The 22198-nt window shown below is 36.4% G+C and overlaps 2 protein-coding genes and 1 pseudogene across 5 annotated transcripts in view; 2 read left to right on the top strand and 1 right to left on the bottom strand.

The window, feature by feature from the left end:
- Positions 1-22198, bottom strand: part of SLCO1A2 (solute carrier organic anion transporter family member 1A2) — a 118492-nt gene that overhangs the window by 90526 nt on the left and 5768 nt on the right. The gene's annotated exons all lie outside the window — the stretch shown is intronic.
- On the top strand, positions 19-829 carry LOC309609891 (small nuclear ribonucleoprotein-associated protein B' pseudogene; annotated as a pseudogene). Its single transcript has one exon. The product of its transcript is annotated as a small nuclear ribonucleoprotein-associated protein B' pseudogene (transcript).
- Positions 4205-21232, top strand: IAPP (islet amyloid polypeptide). Its single transcript, XM_082352039.1, has 2 exons — positions 4205-4297; positions 9291-21232. The coding sequence occupies exons 1-2, from the start codon at positions 4214-4216 to the stop codon at positions 9546-9548; spliced, it is 342 nt and encodes a 113-aa protein (XP_082208165.1). The 5' UTR covers positions 4205-4213; the 3' UTR covers positions 9549-21232.

The raw sequence follows: 22198 nt of genomic DNA on the forward strand, positions 1-22198 counted from the left end.
GAGCAAAAAAAAAACCCCATGCTCTATCTACTCTTTGAAGCTTCTGCCCCAGCTTGCCTTGTTTGTAGGAGATCCTGCGTCATAGCTCTAACTGTAGCCTTCCCTGAGGTCTCAAGGATCCTGAAACCTTCCAGGGGACATTATCTTTGGGGGAACATCAACCATGACTATGGAAAGAGCAGCAAGGTGCTGCAGTGCGTTAACTGTAGGTTGAGATGTATCTTGCAAGACGGCCAAATCGTCATTGGCATCTTTAAGGCTTTCGACAAACATGTGAACTTGATCCTCTGTGACAGGGATGAGATCAAGGAGATCAGGTTAAAGAATGCAAAGCAGCCAGAGCATGAAGAAAAGCAGGTTTGGAGTCTGGGGTTGCCACATAGAGAACTTGGTTTCTGTGACTGTGGAGGGTAAACCCCCAAATACACTGACATTGTTTGGGTACCACTTGCTGGAACTACAAGAGGCCCTGGGGTTGGCAAGGCAGCTGACTGAAGTGTACCAGCTAGTGTTCCAATTCCCCAGGCTCCTGCTGGATGAGCAGGTCCTGTCCGAGGAGTTGGGAGGCCATCCCAACAGGTAATGAGTCCAGGGAAGAGGCACTGTAGCCGCTGCCGCAGTAGCTGCTCCTGCCAGCACTGCTGGAGCCCCAACTCAGGACTCACCAAGGCATGGGACTCCACCCACACCTGTTGGCCCAGCAACCCCAGCTCCAGGCCTTATGGCTCCTCCACCTGGTATGAGACCACCCATGGGCCCACCAATTGGGCTTCCCCCCTGCTCAAAATTCAGAGGTAGGCAGAAGGAAGGCAGAGGACTGCTGTTTTGATTGTAATACCGTTTGGGTGTTTTAAACTGTGAACACACACACATTCGGTCAAACTAGAAATTATTTTTTAAAAGACATTTAAAAAATCTTTTACTTTTTAAAACTTTTATACGAAGACCATTCATTCATATTATGTATTATATCCTCACCGGGCACTCACCTGTATCCTCAATTCCCTCTCATTTGTTCCCCATACCTAATCCTTTCCACATCATGTCATGACCCCAGATATGATTTGAATCCGTTTACTTCTCTAAGTCTTCTGAAGTCCATGCCTTCATCATCTCTCACCTGGAATACTGCCTAGTCTCCCAACAGATGTCCTGTTTTCACTCTTGCCACCCTCTGATCCGTTCCACACACCACAGTCAGGCTGATGTTTTAAAGGTGCTGAGTACAACAAGTCACACCCCTGCTCGGCCCCCTTCAATAGCTTCGGATTGGCCTCTGAATAAATCCAAAGTCAGCTCAGCCTCTGAGCCCTGCATCTTCGGGCTCCTGCTTCTGTCTCCAGCATCATCTTTCTACCACTTTCTTGTTCCTCCACTCACATTTGCACATGCTGCTTCTCTGGCCTTGAACATTTCCCCAGCACTCTTTCCTTGGTTTTCTCTCATGCTTTAGGATTCAAGTTAAGTGCCACCATTTTTTCTTTCTCTCACCACCATGTCAATTCTCTCCACAGTATGTGCCATTTGTAATTGCGTATTTACTTATTCACTTGCTTATCTTTGTTTCCGCCACAGGCTCTAAGCTGCATGAGACCAGGAACTTTGCTTTGTTCACTGTTGTATCTCTAGTACCTAGAATATCCCCTGTCACAGAGTAGGTCCTTAATCACTCCTGACTGAATCGATCAGTGAATGGAATGTACAATAGGACAGTTTTTTCTCAAAAGTGTGCATATAACCACTGAGGAGATCTGTTTTTACATGCACATTCTGATTCAGAAGACGTGGGATGGGGTCTGAGATTAGGTGTTTCTGAAACGCTCCTGTGTGATGTCAAAGCTACCAGCACCTTATTTGCATTTTTGACTAGCAAGGCTAGAGGGAATATAAAAATGAGTGATAGTGATGTTTGTACTGTAGGGAGGAGCTTAGGATCTGATAATGGAGTTGCCTCATAAAGATGATCTAAATCATCACTACCAGCGTGACTTTCATTGCTATAGGAAGCATGTAAGACCTAAAATTGTTTGAGATTGGGGTCTATGTTGACCTTACCCAAACGTTATACAAGACCAACATAAGGCCATGTCTAGCTACAAGAAGCTCATTCAAAGAGTTATAATAAAATACAAAATTTACAAGAAGCAATTGGTAATTCAGTCTATGGGAATAGAGATCCTTTATAACAAAGCAATAAATGTCATGGGACAGACAGATGAGAATCTGAATTTCACTTTGTCCTTGGGTAGCTGTGCAACCTTAAGCAAGTAATTTATATTCTCTGAATCTCAATTTCATCATTTATCAATTGGGGCAAATGATACCCACCTTAGAGGTGTGCAGATGAAATGAGGTCTCACACATCAGTTAAATAACTGTGCCTGGCATTTGGTAGTCCTTAAAAATATCAGGTCCACCTGTTCCTTTCTTAGGTAGAACATTATATTCCTTATAACATTTATTTCCCAGGTAGTGAAAGAATTAATATTTGAATGTATGTTTGTCATTTTTAACATCTCAGAGGGAAAAAAATTAGGAAAATAAATAAATATGTAGGTTAAAAGCAGGCATTTTGGTCTAAATGAACACTAGACCATGGATCAGAAAAACTGAGTTCTGGTCCAGGATCCAACTCAAACTAAACGTGTGACATAGGACATATTATTTAACATCTCTGGGTCTCTGTATTATTTCTATATCATTATATACACTTTGTTAAATACATTAATTATCTTCTTACAGGAAATCATTATTCTTCGAAAACATGAGAGTTTATATTTCCCTTTGGAATATCAGTAATTTCCAAAGAAATACTAAAATTTCGGAATCATTGTTAATTAAAACTAGGATTGGAAAACAGTTTGTTTCTTTCCTCCTAAAATCTCTACTAAACACCCTCAAACTATATTACTCAGCTTTAAAGAAATATATGAAGTCAGAGAACTTAAAATTTTACTTGGAGAACTTCCTCCTTTTCTAGATTATACAGACATGCACATTTTCACTGACAGTTGGAATTTGTTTTAGCTGCTATATATGATCTTAAGCTGTCATAACTTAGAATATTAACTTAAATATGACTTAGAAATTCAGGGAAAAAAGAACAATTTGGAAAAAATAAAAAATAAATTTTTCCTTCAAAATAATTGTGATGTTTCTATGTGATAATAGAAAAAGTCAGTGAAAAAACTGCTTGGCTACAGTTGTGTCTCTATTTAAATGATGACAAATGAATTTACGGGTTGAAAATTGTTTTTATGCCTTTAACCCTCCTCTTCCCACTTCATTATAAATGGCTCCAGTTCTCTTCTGTGTCTTTTCTTTATGTACCTTGCCCTTATATCTCAATCTGCTACTGAATGTTCATGGAATTAAGCCTCTAGCATTATTTGAATTTAGGTAGACACTTCAATGTCCCTGGCTTCATTCTTTGCATATAAACATATTGTTGATATTCTTAATCACTTCTTTTTACCAATTCCTTACTGGAAACTTCTCTTTAATCCTTGAAAATCCACTCTGGTACTTTACAAAGATGGCAAATTCAAGTTTCTGCTGTGTGTGACACACCATTAATTCCACCAAGATACTCTGTATCTACTACGTTAACATTCACTGATGTGTTAATGTAATAATGACCCATCTGCTTCTGCTGTCTATGAGGTACTTTCTATCTATAGGGATGGAAATTAATGACAGAGTCTCTCTGAACTGCCTGATGTCAGAGCTGGGAAAGATGTGAAGGGTATATAAGAGCTGGATTACTGGTTAGCAAGTGGGGGGGTAAATGCTCCAGTGGATGCAAGCTTGGTGTTTTTCATGAAGCTTCCTTGCTAACAAAGGTATTTTCTGATATTGCTGACACTGAGACGTTAAAAGGTAAGGAATTTTCTGTTGCTGGGATAGTATTATTTATTTAGCATTAGAACAAATTTGGGATTAAATATATGGTTTATTTCAAAGAAAGGCTAAAGGGATAATGTTCTATAATATTAATTTTCCAGATTGTTTCAAGAAGGAAATTGGGTAAGGGAAAATTTTGAAAATATTTGAAAATTGTTAAGGGACTACATCAAAAGTATGATCCTTGGAAATTATGTTCTAAAAAAGATTTTTTTAAAGTAAGCTCTAGTTTAATATTCCATTAATCAGAACTATAATAAATTTCTTGATTTCAATTCTGAATTATTCTTTTCAGAAAATTTGAGAAGCAATGGGCATCTGGAAGCTGCCAGTAGTTCTCGCTGAGCTCTTTGTTGCATTAAACCATCTGGAAGGTACACCCATTGAAAGGTTAGTAACTTTAAAATCCTGGTTTCTTTGCAAAGTATGAGAAAATTAGAATTAAATACAGCTATGTAATTAACAACCCTTGTGCCATGTGATTTCTGACTAAATCATATTCAAGAATAGTACATTAAAAATAGATAACTAGTGGAAAGCAGCCACATAGCACAGGGAGATCAGCTTGGTGCTTTGTGACCACCAAGAGGGTGGGATAGGGAGGGTGGGAGGGAGACACAAGAGGGAGAGGATATGCGGATATATGTATATGTATAGCTGATTCACTTTGTTATACAGCAGAAACTAACACACCATTGTAAAGCGATTATACTCCAATAAAGATGTTAAAAAACAAATTAATTATTTTAAAAAGTAAATACAAAATAGAGAAAAAAAAGAATAGTACATTAAGCTGTTCAACTGTTCCTTAAATTCTGTGTTCTTTAAAGACTAACATCAGTCTGATAAATCTCTCTGATGAAACTTCTGACAGACAGGAATGGATAGTTTCAGTTTTGTCAGAAATATGCTGTTGAAACTTAGAGGAGCAAAGCCAAAACATGAAGCAAGAGAACCCAAAAGGTGGTAACTTCTGCTATACTAACCTGATTCGCAAACAAACTAGAGAAATTTAAAGCATATATGTTATATGAGGTGGAATTTTACTGTATGTTTATATAGATTTTTTTTCTCAGCTCTGGCAATATCCAAAACTTTTACATCTTTTTCTGGAAATTTAAATATATAGAAATAATAAAGAGGCAAATTAAATTTGCTAAGAAGTTAAATTTAGAAGCTCTAGTTAAAAAGCCATTTGTTCTTAGGGGGATTCTTTCTATATTGTTAACTGTTCTGTTAATGAAAGAGAATTATAATTAAAATATTATTTTTCATGAGACTACTTCCAAGATGCTCTAAATGTAAATTAATACCTCCGAAAATGTTTTCAATAGGTAGCATGTGCATCAGGATTTTTTTTTAAAAAGCTTATTTTGAAAGGTGTCATTTCATTCGAATGGTAATGTTAAGGAAGTCTAAAACCTATGTAGGGTGAAAACGTTTGCAGTATTTACAACTTTCAAATGAAAAGCCTTTAAAACTGTGATTCTCCATTCATTTAAAAGATCCTTAAGTCCAAATTCATGCATATGTCATAAATAATATAATGAGATTCATTTGTGCCTAAATTGGTTTTGATTCCATATAGTTTTGTAGAACTGAATTTATACTCTCTTAAAGACCAAGGAGAATAAGGTTATTTTTGAAGAGACTTTGCTTTAAGTCGTATTAGAACTCTTCTCATAGAATTATCAGCATCTTTTCTATTTTCCTTCCGAGTGTTTTTTGTTGAGATGGAGGTCTTTGGTGATATGGAAAGATTTCTAAAGCACCTATGTATAATAAATAATAAGAATCACCAAAAGATTTTTTTCTTTTCATTTCAGGGCTTATCTAGCTTACAGGATGTTCTTCTCAGAATTGACTGTAATTTTCAATTGGTTTTCTCCTGGATAAAAATAACTTTAAAACTGCCATGAAGTTTCTGGTATACTAGCAGAACAATTGAATGATGACAGGAAAATTAGCAATATTACCTAGTATTTCTGTCTATATCTTGATCTTCTCTTTCATTAGATATACTCATTTGCTAAGTATTTTTACCCAGTATGTTTTTAAGGATATTCGTTTATTATGAGGTGAACTTTGCTCAGAAATAGAATAGTATGTAACATTATTTATTAACAAATTATATATTCATGCTAGTCGTACAATCTCTTATTTTCAATTATTATTAGACGTACTTATAAAACATTCATAAATTTTTTTCAGGAAATTGAATTTCCTGGAATCAGTATGGTTTGGTCATTTTTTTTTTAAGGGGGAGGAAGAATTTTATATCTTGAGCTGTTCAACCATGTAATATTCTATAAAGCTCATAAAAAGCTGAGAAAGCCTATGTAGGAAACATCTCAAATTTTAAACACCTTTAAAAAAATAAAGCTGATGAAGATTTATTATTCAATGTCATTTTTTTCACAAAGTCAATCCTCTCACTCGAGATCTTTTTCAATTGAGAGGTAACAAACTTTACAAACCATATCAAAACATAGTTATGTTACTTTACACTCATGAGTGAGACAAAAGGATCCCACATTTGCCTACCAACTTTTTAAGACTCAGTAGTAACTATCTGCCTGGCAGATAATCAGAGGGTAACCAAAAGTATAATTACATGGGTTTCATTCTGGAGTTCCTAGGAGCCCCGTATAGGAACTCACACACCTCCACAGATAACTATTAAGACCTGGGATAAGGAATCCATTTAAAAACTCTTGAGGGACTTCCCTGGTGGCTTACTGGTTAGGATTCCAAGCTTTCACTGCCATGGCCAGGGCTCAATCCCTGGTGGGGAAACTGAGATCCTGCAAGCCACGCAGTGCGGTCAAAAAATTAAAAACTGAAAACCCTTGAAACTGAGATGTTTTTAAAGAGAGACAATTTAAGAGTTAACGTTTGGCCTATAGTCAACATCACTGTTTAAACTCTCTTAAAGCCAAGAATTTCCGTGTGTGTGTGCATGTGTGTAAGTGGTCAGTAGTTTTAAACTAGTATTTGTTAACTAGCTGGTGGGTAGGCTGGCAGGCCATGTCTGCCTGGTAGTCAATGAGGAAAAAACACATGAAAGTAGGAGTATGGTGCTTTTCACTAACCATTTCAGCCAACTTTTTCCATCTTAATGGGTGGAATCTTGCATATTCCTGACTACCATATTTACATGAAAAGTCCTGTTTGGGAAAGCAGGTCCGCAACTATGAAACCAACAAACATAAAAGCTCTTAGTTTTTCTTTACGGTAGAATGATGGCCCTCTTAGCTAACTCAAAGAAGGTAATATTTTAGTTAGAATAATTTTAAATCCTATTACAGACTTTGAGACCAATTATCAGACGTATCAATTATCAATTATCAGACATTTAACACATAGAGTATTTCACATTCTGCTCCAGGCATTTGCCAAACATATCCTGGAACAGAAATCCCTTCTTTTTTAAAAAATAGATTCACTATATATATATATCTATTTATTTATTTATTTGTTTGTTTGTTTATTTATTTATTTTTGGCTGCGTTGGTTCTTCATTGCTGCGCGCGGGCTTTCTCTAGTTGCGGCAAGTGGGGGCTACTCTTCGTTGCGGTGCACGGGCTTCTCATTGCAGTGACCTCTCTTGTTGCGGAGCACAGGCTCTAGGCACGTGGGCTTCAGTAGTTGCAGTGCGCGGGCTCAGTAGTTGTGGTGCATGGGCTTAGTCGCTCCGCGGCATGTGGGATCTTCCCCGACCAGGGCTTGAACCCGTGTCCCCTGAATTGGCAGGCAGATTCTTAACCACTGCACCACCAGGGAAGTCTCCAGAAATCCCTTTGAACCGTCTCAATTTGATCCATATTTCCTTTATTGCTTTAAATTTATCAGTTTGAAGTGTTTGGGTCAAATTCCAATTACTGCTGTTTTTCAGGAAAAGTTTATCATCTTTTAGAATTGAATGCTCAGTGTATGAGTTACTGGTTCAATCCTTTAAAGCATTAAATCATTCTTTGGACATGCACATTGGCCATGTGTACTATACATGCAAAAGAAATAATTAAATAGATAATATGAATAAAACTGATATACAAACCAGGTAATTCAGCCCCAAAGTGGGTTTCCTTTGCCTGAATAATTGGTTTGTCAACATACACTCACATGCAACAGACACCAGGTCATTTAATGCTGAAAGAAAAATTTTCTGTGTGGGAGAAGATCTGAGAGTAAAAACATAAAGTTTCACTTGCGTTTTTAAAATATTTACTCTTAGGCTATCTCTATACAAACTATTAATGAAGTACTCCCCATACAAAATAAACACATTGAGATCAAAACCATTGCAATTTTGCCTCAAATTATGTATATCCACTGGCTTCTGGATATTGAGATTTTAGCCTCATACCTGTATCTCTCTCCCACTCTACACTTAACGTAAGGTTAACCAATATTTTGATTTCTGTGGAGCTGAAAACTAAAATATTTCCCTAGTGCTCCTAACAACCAGCAAAAAGCAATGTTAAAATTGTGTCTATTTCCAGTACTGTTATGAGAGCACATTAAAACAAAAGATGGTATAAAAATATAGAGTTGATGTAAATTCTGTAAATAGAAACAGAAGTTAAAATTCAAACAAATTATATACAATTATCATTTCTGACTTATCCATAATATTATTATGCAGTTGTTCCAGGTTGCTGAAAGAATATGATGAATATTAATACCATTGACATAAAAAGACTTTCTGTTTTAACATTTAAACCAATTCTATCATTAAAATTGTTGAATGCATAGGAACCTAGTAGGTGGCAGGAACATGGTAATCTCCACTTATTTATGCTAATAGTAATAGAATTCCCACACTACAATAGTCAAAGTGCCTGAACAGGTGATAAAATTGATTCCCTTGAGACTTCATAATATCTGACATTTCTCTTAACACTACTAATTCAATGATCCCAGGAAACGCAACAAAAATTAACTAACACTACTTAATTATTATTGGAAAGATGCAGGAAGTGAATGTATATCTATTTTAAGTCTACATATTCCAGATTACATATATATTTTACTTTCTAAGTCCTTTTTTAAATTGGGCAATAGATTAATCAGTATTTAAAAGCATATAAGACAAAGACATTATTAATATTATCTTGAATATATTCTGAATTTCCAAAGAAAGGATCACACTGGGAAATTCAACACTGACTATAATGGAGGGTTTGCTATATGATTTCCAAGCTGCGTCTTCAAGGTGTCCAAAAGCTCTGTCAATCATCCAGATATTTGCAAATCAAAACATTGAATTATTAATGTGAAGAGGTCTCCTCTACGTTTCATCAATATGAGATATTTGGTGTCACATACATAGTAGCTGTACCCAATCCTGACTCCAGGTCTCTAACCTTTCATATTTGTTCGATGTCACCAGTAGTCAAATGGAAAAGCGGAAATGCAACACCGCCACTTGTGCAACTCAACGCCTGGAAAATTTTTTAGTTTGGTCCAGCAACAACCTTGGCACCATTTTCTCACCTACCAAGGTGGGATCCAATACATACGGCAAGAGGAATACAGTTGAGATTTTAAAGAGAGAACCACTGAATTACTTACTCCCTTTAGAGGTCAGTGCACCTCACAGTTCTTATTGTATAAATACTCTAGTGATTTGCTGTAGACTTTAACAGGGCTTCTTCATTTCTGGAGTGAATATATGAATGTCTGTGTCCCATGTTTGTCGCCAGGACGTATAAATTGCCATGTTAAGAATTGTTTTAAATTTAATACAAATTAAGATCCCATAATAAAAAGACAGTCTTTAAAAATGAAATATTTTGGCTGTAGATTTTTACTTTTAAAACATTTTTAAAAGTCATTACTTTGGCCTGTATCTTTATGACCTGAGTTTGAGAACAAAGGAGAAAATGGTTACTGGAAACTTGATAAATTGTAAACTAGTAATAGTAAAGTTCTAATTATAAACATTAGAAAACCAGCAATTGTTAAGTACACTTGTTAAGCAATCCCTTTTTGCATTAGATTTCTGAAATGAAATAAAATGCTGCTTAAAACAATAAATTAAAGCCTTCTCCTGATTCAGTCAAAATATTTTTGTTTAATTCTGTTTTTTGTTGTACTTGCTGGTACTAAGAGGTAACTTAAAAATTTAAAAAACAATGTCCCTGAGGGTTTCATTAGGAGTTATCCTCAGTGAGCTTTTATTAAATGTATATGCCCTTTATTCTAAGTGGCTTTCAGCAAATCTTAGTCATATTCTTATACAGGGTACTGAAAAAGCAATTTGTGTTCCTATTAACTATGTCTTCATTTAAAAGACTATAGACTTCTGGAAATTATGTACTCCATGGCAACTTATTTTCATAATTTAATTAACTGGACATTTCTGGCAGAGGTTCCGTATTTGATACCCTTTTCTTGGAAGGAAGCTGAAGTACTGAACATGAAGTGAAATGTTTTGCTTTAAGTCAGATTCTTATGTGGTATCTGCTTTTCCCTAACTCTGAGTTTCATATTTTCGGAAGTAGCATTAACTCATATAAACTGCTATCATGCTGCATTATGCATTTCTAAAGGCACTCAGCTTTTATTTAAAAAAGAAAACAGAAAAAGGAAGCATCTCAATCTTAGTGAGAATCCGACTCATTGACTTGATTGCTACATTAAAATTTCCCTTTATGAAGTATGCCTTAGATCACCAAATTATAGACTTTGTTGTTGTTTTGTTTGTTTGTTTGTTTGTTGGGGTTTTTTGGAGTGTATAGAGACAGAAGATGTTATTTAGAGTGATTTTATGTCATGAATTGCATACTGAAATAAATGAGTACATAAATTCCTATTTGTGGTGTTCAATTGTTAGCCTCTTTCAAAGTGGATGTGAGCACATTTTAAAGTAAGGTACAATTAAATTACAATCTCTTAAACTTACTTATTTAAAAATTTTCTCACAGTAGTCTACACTAACACTTTATTGCATCTCACATCTGTATCAACTCCCCAATCTATCTTTCAAGTGTTAATGAGATTTTAATGAGCGCATATGATATTCAAGGACATTGCATACAGCAGTACACAATTCCTAGATATAAAACAAGAAGAATTAATGTATAGTAACCTAATGACCTCTGGTGCTAAGGAGTTGGATAGAGTTAGGGTTACTATGTCACTTATTCCAACCAGGAGACTTTTGAGAAGGAAAGAGGCTATTACATTGATACAATAGACATTAAGAGTAGATGTTATTCTAAAGTTTACTCATTACATTTATTATCAAGGTGAAACATTTGAACAAATTCAGCATTATTTCCTTAGTTGGTATTCGTAGGCCAGTAGGAATCTAAATATACAAAGGTAGGGTTGCCTATGTACCAAATACTTCCCCTGGCTCCTCATAATTAAATACCTTGTGAAAATAATGATTTGTTTTTCTTTATTGATGTAACTGGAAATATCAACAGTAAGTTTTGGTGACTAAGTTTATCCCAACTCTTCTCATTGTGCCTGTGGTGCTTGAAATCATAAGTACTCTCGAGTAACCTTCCAAATATTTATGTCCATGCTACAAATTATATTTTATTGAAGATTTAGAAATAAAAGTGCTTCTTATATCAATCATGTTGCAATACAGAATCAGAACAAAGAATTTATTTATTAATACTGCATTTAGCACTTCTAGAAATTCTCTTTAAGCATTGTGAGAGGACATTCTGCAATAAGCCTCTTACTTTTCTGAAGCCTGAATATCATTACCTGGTAATATTATGCTGAGATGAAATAACACCTTCTGGTTAACAGTAGAAAAGCCTGTGAGTCTAAAGCTCCTTTGGCTGAGTGCAGGGAGAGCTTTTCATATAATGTAGGAGAAAGTATTCTTTTTCTACCCATTATTTTCCCTTTCACATACACACTACCCAAAACTATGGAAAAATCCATCTTCCTTACACTCAGTGCATCTGTAGTAGACATTATTAGTGCCCATCGACATCCTCTCCTTCCCGAGCATACAAGGGAGTGTAGTTCTCAGACCCTTGCATTCAGGTGGTGCTATGTGGCTCATTCTGGCCAACGAAATATTAGCAGAAATGATGTGTGTCACATCTAGGTTGACACAATAGGATAAAAAACCTATGTGAAAAATTTCAATCTTTCTCTACTCTGCTGCAGCCGTTGCTGGTGAGGCTTCCCTCTGGCTGGGGCCCTGAGTGACTTCATGGAGAAGAATCCTCCTACTGATCTGTCTTGGACATGGAGTGTCACCAAGAAGTAAACTTTTGTGACTTTTTATCTACAGCCTACCAAAACAAAATAACCAAAGTCAAATTTTCATCCTCCCTAATGAACCTACTTCTCCTCCTGACTCTACTATATCTAATAGCAGCATAACCATTCTTCCACAGTAATTCAGCCTTGATATCTTGAAATTATCACCGATCGCTCAAATTCCTTGCTCCCCACATTCTAATTAGTTACCAGGACATGTGTACTCTATGTCCTTGCTACTAGGATATGTCTCTTCTTCCTTCTCCCATTGCCAGTAAAGTAGCTCCAGCCTTCTTTGTGCAAGCCAGGATCCCTGCAACAGGCTGCTGAAATAGTTTTCCACCTCCAATATTTACTGCCATTCTATACATCGATACCAGAATAAGTTTCCAAATACACATTTCTTATTATATCAGTTGTTCTATGCAAAAATTTTCAAAGGCTTGTTATTATCTACAAAAATACATCAGTTTTTTTAGCCTATCATTCAAGTCCCTCCATTAAGTAACCCCTATCCTCTTTTCCAGCTTTACCCCACATCATTTCATTTCTTATACATACACTCTGCCAAAGTCTTTTTTTAGTTGTTTCTGTTTAACTGATATCATCACATTTTCTCTTATTTTCCAGGCTCTGACTCTTCCCTCCATTCCCTCCAAATTGAACGAATGTCCCCCAGTGCAGCCTTTTGAAATCTTTCAATGACAAAGTCAAGAATCTTTCATCATTGCCCTAGTGAATATGATTTCTCCACTCACTGAGCTCTAACCACACTTTGAAGGTATCTTTTAGATTCAAAAGAAATCTGATATTATAGTATCATATTATTACTATTTTATTCATATTAAAATACTCTATTATAATGTTATATTATTGCTGTATTATTTGTGTGACTGACACATTTCTCTTCAGCATTGCTAGATTCCTAACTAAGGGCAGAGACTGAAACTTAGTCATTCTCCATTTCACAAATTTCCTACTTCACAATCAAGAAGATTAAGCCTATCTACACATTCTGGAGAAAGTTAGGCTACTTGGGCATTTTCCATCTTCTGTCCTTGATATTGTGCTGGCATAGAGCTTAACTGCTCTTATCTTCTGAAAATAACTTGATATTTATTTACCACCAGCATCTTTTGGTTGACAATGGATTAAGCCAGCCATCCCCAACCTTTTTGCCACCAGGGACTGGTTTCGTGGAAGACAATTTTTCCATGGATTCGGTGGGTGGAACGGTTCAGGCGGTAATGTGAGTGATGGGGAGCAATGGGGAGCGGCAGATAAAGCTTTGCTCACTTGCCTGCCGCTCACTTCCTGCTGTGCGGCCCGGGTTGGGGGGTTTGGGGACCCCTGGATTACACAATTGTGCTTTCTAAGCATATCATACAACTTATGGAAGAAGCAAGTACTATCATTTTATCCCAGGGGAGTTTTACCACGTAACTAAAAATAATTGATAAATTGCTATGGAATGTATCTTCATCATACCAGAACATATTAATTATGGTTTTCTTGATTTGAGTTACTAAACCCTTTGGGAAATGAATTCCGCCTCCAAATAAACTAAACATAGTATTACACAATGAAATATTAAATTCCATAAAATAATTATTAAAATAAAAATTCTAAATTTTCATAACAAGTAAGATTGAGTAAATTCCATTAAAAATAGTTTTTCTGGTGAAGTGGGACAGGAGCAATTTATTATTTATTATTTATTAATAAATAAAAATTTATTATTTTTCTCAATTTATTGAAAGAAAAGTGCTCTTTCATTTGAAAAATTACATATGCTAGCATATGTTCCTTCCCCCTTATTATTGATTTATAACATACATTTCATTCATGACCAAATATCATAAACAAAATTCAAATCTCTGCCTATTGCTAAAACTTTGGAAATTTTAAATTTTTGATCATTTTTGTGAAAACATAGTAATATGCATTGGCCATTCATCTCCATGCTGCTCTTTAACCTACATTATTTGGACAATATTTCCACTGACTGAAAAGTCTCTGCTTTGAAACATTTATTAACAGTGCACATTGAGATATCGAAGAACACAGTGAGTCAGAGTTCTGTGGAATTTCCAACAGAAGAAATAAAGACACAGAACACATTAGAGATTTATCTATGATGCTCAGACATGACAATCAAACTTGAGAGTTCTGGGCAGTCAGGAGAGAAATGGATTAAGTATTCGTGCTGAGTAGGTTTATCAATTTAGGAGCCAAATAGGAGCTTAGAGTTTACATATTAACAGCCAGATGTTTTTCTGTAAGGCTACATGTGAATAAGTTAAAATAGCTATATCATTTGCCTTGCAATTAGTATCCTTAAGGTTATAAAAATTGTCACACTTTATATTGTCTGGAATTAGGACAACTCTCAGTAATTTCTTAGAAAATTAAATTATGCTGTGACAGCTAGTCATATAGCATATAGCAGCTAATGTTTTTCTTATTATACCTAGGGAGGAATCCTTTATAATAGAGTGACTTTTTTTTTTTTTTTTTTTTTTGGCTGCTAAAGAAATCACTGAGTAACAAGATCTGGTGGAAAATTTCATTGTGCTTCCAAGGCCCATTCTACTTCTGGGCATCTACTAATGACATGAAATACACCTGTGCTGGGTTGAAGTAAACAACGGTAGCTTCTTTAGAAATTGCAATCAAATTCTTCACCTCTTCTTCATTGTATAGGTGGTGTCAATAGCATCTCTGATAATTTCAAACCTCCTATTTCTTCGTGATGACAGTGTAGAAATGCTTATGAAGTGAAAAGAAATGAACAACAGTATGGACCAGAGATTTGAGTTTTGATGTATTATTATTGATCCAAAGTCTTTTTTATGCCTTAGAAAAGATAAGATATATACATTTCTCCTGGGACATGGGTAGAAAATCCTTCTCTTTCTCAGACGAGGGAACCACCATTTTACTGCTGTTCACCATGCAGCCGAAGATGGGAGATTTGCATTTGTTCCACAGCAAAGCCCCTCAGGGGAAGTACGGGACAGCTAATGAAGGTATATCCTCATTAGTGCCATGTGGTAGGAGGACCGTGTAGCCCGGAGTCACATAGACTTGGGTGACTACTCTGAACCTCTGTCTCTTCATGTGTGACATGAAAAGAATAATAACTCAGAGGTAGGCAGTGAGGATGAAATGAGATCGTGTCAGGGATGAAAATAGCTAAGACTTTGGCTGCAAATCTGCCCTGCAATAAATGCTGTTTCCTTCCTTTTTTCCTTGTAGAGGAAGCTTCCACTTTCTCCCTCTGACGTGGCATTGGATCACACTTTGTAAGGGGGCGGTACCTGCCCACTGTAGAGGTCAGAAAGGTGCTTGAGGGAGCAGTTAATATGTTTTTTTAATAACAGAGACTCTACCCTACCTCTGAATGTCCCTATCTGTTTATCTATCTCAGCTTGTACTTGGTATGATGTAATTGGTACCCATTAATTGCTAAGCCCCACTGCCTCCCCACTTACAGCTTCATTTATGGCAGGCTCACTATGTGCCAGATGCTATTTTAAACTCATTCACATGTATTTACTCCTCATAAAACCCTGTGAAATGAATACTGTTATTTCCAACTATAAAGCCTTGGGGATGTAATTAACTATAGTTAATAATAATGTATTGTATATTTGAAAGTTGATAAGAGAGTAGACTTTAAAATTTCTCATCACAAGTAAATAATTTGTAACCATGTATGGTGATGGATGTCAGCTAGACTTATGGTGGTCATCTTTCCTAATATACACATGTATCGAATCATTATGTTGTGAAACTTGAAACCAGTTTAATGTTGTATGCCAATTATAGCTCAGTAAAAATACTATTATTATTCTCTATCTTACAGATGAAGAAACTGAGGTTGTTTGACCTTGGGCAAATCACTTCACCTTCTTCTGCCTCAGTTTGTACCAAATACAAACCAAGTCCCATGGTGGAGCCAAGATATTAACCCAATTATTCACCATTCCATATGTTTGCTTAGCACCTAATATATGGCAGACACTCTGTAAAGTGCCTCAGTAAATCAGACAGACAAAATCCCCTGTCCTCATGGAGTTTACACACTAATTTTGGGGGTGTGGGTACCAGAACTGTGCTTTTAGCCACTATGTTATACCACTTCCCCCAATCCAAGGCATCTGTAAAATCTCTTATCTTCCTTTCACAACATTGTGAGGAAAACAAGAAATCAGGACAGAATTAGGATGGGGGAAAAGTCATTATTTTCTAAGTACCATCTACATGCGCTTTATATATATTGTATTGCTAATCATCACAAAACTCCATCAGGCAGGTATCGTTATACAAGTTACTGATAGAAACTAAGGAATAAAAAAATGAGCTGATACAAAACTTTCATTCTGTAAGAATAGATAAGAATGACAGGTGGTGGACCACCTGTGGTGGTCCAGTGGCTAAGACGCCATGCTCCCAATGCAGGGGGCCTGGGTTCGATCCCTGGTCAGGGAACTAGAGCCCACATGCCAAAACGAAGATCCCGCATGCTGCAACGAAGATCCTGCATGCCGCAGTTAGGACCCAGCACGGCCAAATAAATAAATAAATATTATAAATAAATATTTTTAAAAAAAGAATGACAGGAATTTCTTTGCCTTCTCCTAACAAGCCACATCTGTCAAAATAAACGATAGTATCTGGAAAAGAAAATGAGCTGACTTGTCCAAGATCACACAGTTAATAAGGGTCATTCCAAGACTGGAACCAAGGTTTATCAGACTCCAAAGCCCAGGCAATTTCTCTACTTCATGTCCAACAAAAAATCTTTTTTTCCTACTTCCACTGTGGCTTATTTTGTGTAGGACTCTGCCAAAGCAGTTTGCCTGAGAACTGGACAAACAGGTCAGGCAAAAGAATAATGGGGCAAGAAATATGTGTTCAGAATACAAAGAACTTGTTTGCTTTTGAGGATAACAATCTTTACCCAGTATCAGATAGCTTTGTCTTACTTTATTTTGTATTTTAAGGTTTCAACTGAAAGAAAGTTTGAAAAATCTAATACGCTTATTAAAAATTTCCAATACTGAAAGATTACTTGTAGCTTATCTTTATCCCCTCTCCCTAATCCAGCTGAGATTTTCATAATGACTTTTCTTTTTTTTTTTTAATTGAAGTATAGTTGATTTGCAATGTCGCGCTAGTTTCAGGTGTACAGCACAGTGATTCAATTTTTTTTTTTTTTTTTTTTTGGCTGCGTTGGGTCTTCGTTGCTGCGTGCAGGCTTTCTCTAGTTGCGGCGAGCGGGGGCTGCTCTTCCTTGTGGTGCGCGGGCTTCTCATTTCTGCGGCTTCTCTTGTTGCGGAGCACGGGCTCTAGGCACGCGGGGTTCAGTAGTTATGGCACGCGGGCTCTAGAGCACAGGCTCAGTAGTTGTGGTGCACGGGCATTCAATTTTGTATATATATATATTCTTTTTCAGATTTTTTTCTCTTACAGGTTATTATAAAATATTGAGTAGAGTTCCCTGTGCTATACAGTAGGTCCTTGTTGGTTATCTATTTTGTATATGGTAGTGTGTATCTGTTAATTCCAACCTCTTAACATATTGACTTTTCTATTGAGACTCATTTCTTTGTTCTGTATACAACTAAGAAAATTTTCTTTTATGGTTGAATGAAAATTCTGCCAAGTGAATAAGCCCAAATCTAGTAGCCAGTCCATGAAGGTCCTTCCCACGGAACTTCAGATTACAATTCACACCTCACACTCGCCCACCTCCACACCCTTGCTCACAGAATTTGCTCACCTTTCGATATTCTCCCCTCACCCTCTGGGAGTCTACACCCGGGTTCTGTTCAAATGCCACAGGCTCCAAGGAGCCTCTCCTCTGAATTTACATAGACTTTTATCTGTATTACTCTGCCGGTATCAGTTCATTGAAACATTCACTCAGTCACTCAACAAATGTCCATTGAGCTCACGTTGGTATATGATACTATTTTAGTGGCTGGGGTTTAGAGCATACCTTGAAGAAGTTTACAGGTTTACCTTGTATTTTGGTTATGTATGCACAGGTATTATTTCCTCATCTAGCCTGAAATCTAGGACAAGCGTATGTGAGTTACTTCTGTAATCCCCACAATATTTAAATCCAGTCCTTGCACATAACAGGTACTCAATAAATACTGGCTGAATGAGTGTGTTCCATGAATAATGAACAAGCAAATGAATGAGTAAACTTTAATATAAAGTTCTGATACCACACAGTGATGAAGTTGATAGAGTGTGACTTCTTACACTCCCTTTGTAAAACAAAGATAATAATTGTAAGGTTTTATTAAAGACTAGGAATGAAATACGCAAAGTATGTGGCACAATTTTGGGGTTCAGTCAGTGGTAACTATTATAGCCATGATAACTGCACACAAACAAAAGAATGATATGGTATCACAGTGGGTACTTTTGTTATTAATAGCAAACCAGAAGGATTTAAAAAGCGGGGGAGTGGGGTGGGAGATAAAGGTGGGTAATAAAAGTGGGCACAAAACGATGTAGGGAAAGGTTCAAAGAAACAAAAACAGAAATAGGATAATGAGAATAATCTACCTAAATCCTAAATAGGATTTGTATCACCGGTTACCTTTCCTGCTCCAATGACCAATGACGCAAGACACTTGTTCTGCACAATTGCATCTAGAATTACGAAAATTTGACAGAACCATACAAGATGCAGGTTCTAGAAATCCATCCTCTTTCTTCCCTGTGGGAACATTCCTTGCTATTTGGAACAACAGTTATGATCAGTAAGAAGTGGCACACAAATCCTAAAAAGGAAATAGCAGACAATATAGAAACAGCACATCTGGTAGAGTTTACGTGTGCTGCAAGTAGATTACAAGTGAGAGCAAATTCTAAAATTTCTAAAAGGATAGAATTTAAGTAGCTGGAAATGTTACCACCTATATAACAAACTCTATATTAATAAATTCAGTATTTTTTAAATTGAAATCATGGACAGGCATTATAAAAAGGAAAATTAAGTTTGTCAAAAAATTGTAGGGCTTCCCTGGTGGCGCAGTGGTTAAGAATCCGCCTGCCAATGCAGGGGACACGGTTTGAGCCCTGGTCCGGGAAGATCCCACATGCCGCGGAGCAACTAAGCCCGCAAGCCACAACTACTGAGCCTGCGCGCCACAACTATTGAAGCTCGTGCGCCTAGAGCCCGTGCTCTGCAACAAGAGAAGCCACTGCAATGAGAAGCCCGTGCACCACAACGAAGAGTAGCCCCCACTTGCCGCAACTAGAGAAAGCCCGCGCACAGCAATGAAGACACAACGCAGCCAAAAATAAAAATAAATAAAATAAACAAATTTTTAAAAAATTGTAGACTTAAACTTTTAAAAATCTCTTCTTAAGCACCAAGGATTTATGGTAGAGTACAGGGAAATATATTCCATATGTTGTAATCACCTATAATGGAAGATAATCTGAAAAAAATATATATATGTAACTATATAATAAATATATATATAAAACTGAATCACTTTGCCATACACCTGAAACTAACACAATATTGTAAATCAACCATATTTGAATTAACAAAGAAAAAACTATCACGACTGTTTTAACTTAATTAAAATTTGGAGATTTTTAGATGAAAAAAACTCTTCTTCATCTTCATAGGCATAATGCGCTGATTATCCTATAAACATGTGAACAGGGGGTCTATGTAACTGAAATGATGAAATAATTAGTGTGAGCTTACATGAAGGCTAGGAGGCTGTGGTCCCAACTACAACTGTAATAAAAGTGTATTCTGGTTTACAATAATTCACTTCCTTTATTGAATACATACTTCTACTTTCAAAATGTGAATTATTTAAACAAGCTACCAGTCTGGAGCAGAACTCCTATCCCAAATTAACCTCCCAAACTTTCTACAATTTGAAATTCATTCTTTTGCATTTTGAAAACTTTTTACTTCAAGAGTCCCTCATTAAAAGACAAATAAATCCCTCTTGACAGGGAAATCCTTAATCACTATCGCTATTTCCCTAGAAGAAGTTACTTAACAGCCAGCTGAGAACAAAGGCCTAGGAGAATGGGATAGGCAGCTGCAGACATGAAAAATGATAAGGGAAGAGGCAAGGTGAGCTGTAAGGAAAAGAAAAAGGAGAAGGAGCAGGGAGGGAAAAGGCATAAAGGAGTCTTGATTAGCTTACAATTTCTGTGTTTGGGCTTTGGGATCTACATACGTCTGCAACCATTTGCCTGCAAACAGCTAGCTAGGCCTGAGCAGGATTTAAAGCACCAATTCTACTTTGGTTATAAAAATCTTAAATGTTAACCTGGGTCGACAAGGTAGAGAATGCTAGCAGGACAAAACAGAGAAAAGAACAAGACAATGGAAACCATTTGTTTCTCTGAAATGTCCTCAGGCTTCCTCAGACAGTATTGGATCCTTAGGAACTCTCCTGTTCCAGAACCCCTGCTGCAGAAAGGACACGGAAAATAAAAGAAGCTATGAAACAGAACCAAACCCTTTGAGTTCCTAGAAATTCAAACTCAGTTTCTGGAGCTTTATTTGAATTTGAGTTTAGGATTAGTATCTGTCTGTACCAGGAGAGATTGTTTAAATGTGTTCAAATGTCATAATATTAAAGTAAAATTAAGCTTTTAAAAAATTCCCTATTGTGATGTTGAAGAGCAAAAAGTCAACAGGACGCTGAAAACTACTATGTAAGGCCACTGGTATAGTAGGAAGGGCAGGGTTTTTGGAATCAGGCTGACCGACCTTTGTTAGGATCACAGCTCTTTTTCAAAACACTGTATACATCTCTTAACTTCTTTTAGCCTCAATTCCCTCATTCTTGGCAGAGATATGAGGATAGATATAGTTCATGAAAAGCACTTAGAATATAATTATACCTGTCTCTACCACATTCAGCAAATATTAGCTGTGATTATTATTAATTAAATTCTAGGATATGGCATGACCAAAGCATGAGGCATTAAAAAAAAATTATACTACTTCACTACTTCACATTTGGCCTCACCTTGATTCTAAGACTTCTGAGTAAAAAATAAGATAAAAGTAAACCCAGGTCAAGACGTTAGGAAAGTCTAATAGCTACAACTGTTAAAATCTGCAAGTGTAGGATTGGTCTTCTAGAGTGTATTCACACGTAGAAAAGACCCTTTTGCACTTTATCATTGTAAACACCATAATACAACAATCTAACGTATGCTTAAATGTGGTTATCTTAAGACATGACGTGCTGAGGCTCCTTAAAATCTTTTAAATCTCATATATCTCTAGTATATGTTGTCCTTTTGGTATTTTTGAATTTAGGAGCTAAATCACCTGAAATGGATAATGCACTGCTTTACCACCAAAAATGAGCTTGGTCTCTGTGACCAGTCATCTGAGGTAAATTGTTTTCCCATCTATAATACAGGAAGGCATTCGGAGATAATGTTTCCCTGTATAAAAAATAGTTATAATCAATAGTTACATTTTACTATACGTTTTCATCTGGAAATTTGCCCCAGAAAAGCTTAGGTATTATTGCCACCTACACACATTTCTTTCTAGCCTTTTCTAGGAATATATATTTAAAACTTAATTTAACCTTAGAAAATCCACAAATGTGACCATAATTTCCGGATACAGTGAGACATTACCAGGCTAAGATCCAATCTAGCAAATGATCAGTGTCCCAACTGGAAAACAGACACTTCAAATCGAGTTTACCCTCTGCCCTCTTCCTTACATATATAAACAACTTATTCTGCCATGTAAATATGACAAAAGATAGAAGAGCAGGTTCAAAGATATACTCAAGTGTATATTTCTGACATTTCTGAATTTACTTATTCTGAATAAATATCGGAATTCATATAGGTAGTCCTACCAACTGGCCTCACCTAGCATGGGTTTTAACAACAAGATTTACAGCATAAAGAACAGGAACTTATGAACCAAGCCAATGTAGAATCCAGTCTACATTCTCCCATACTATTCCTGCACTGTCACTTACATTGTATATTTGGATGACAATTGAAACACCCAAGC

The sequence above is a fragment of the Balaenoptera borealis genome, assembly GCF_965194805.1.
Source record: "Balaenoptera borealis genome assembly, chromosome: 13".
Classification (NCBI taxonomy): domain Eukaryota; kingdom Metazoa; phylum Chordata; class Mammalia; order Artiodactyla; family Balaenopteridae; genus Balaenoptera; species Balaenoptera borealis.

Excerpts from the sequence above, each read along its gene's own strand:
- IAPP (XM_082352039.1), top strand. The coding sequence starts at position 4,214 with ATGGGCATCTGGAAGCTGCCAGTAGTTCTCGCTGAGCTCTTTGTTGCA. Across the intron at positions 4,298-9,290 it reads GTACACCCATTGAAAGGTTA|ACCAGTAGTCAAATGGAAAA; the intron begins GTAACTTTAAAA and ends TTGTTCGATGTC.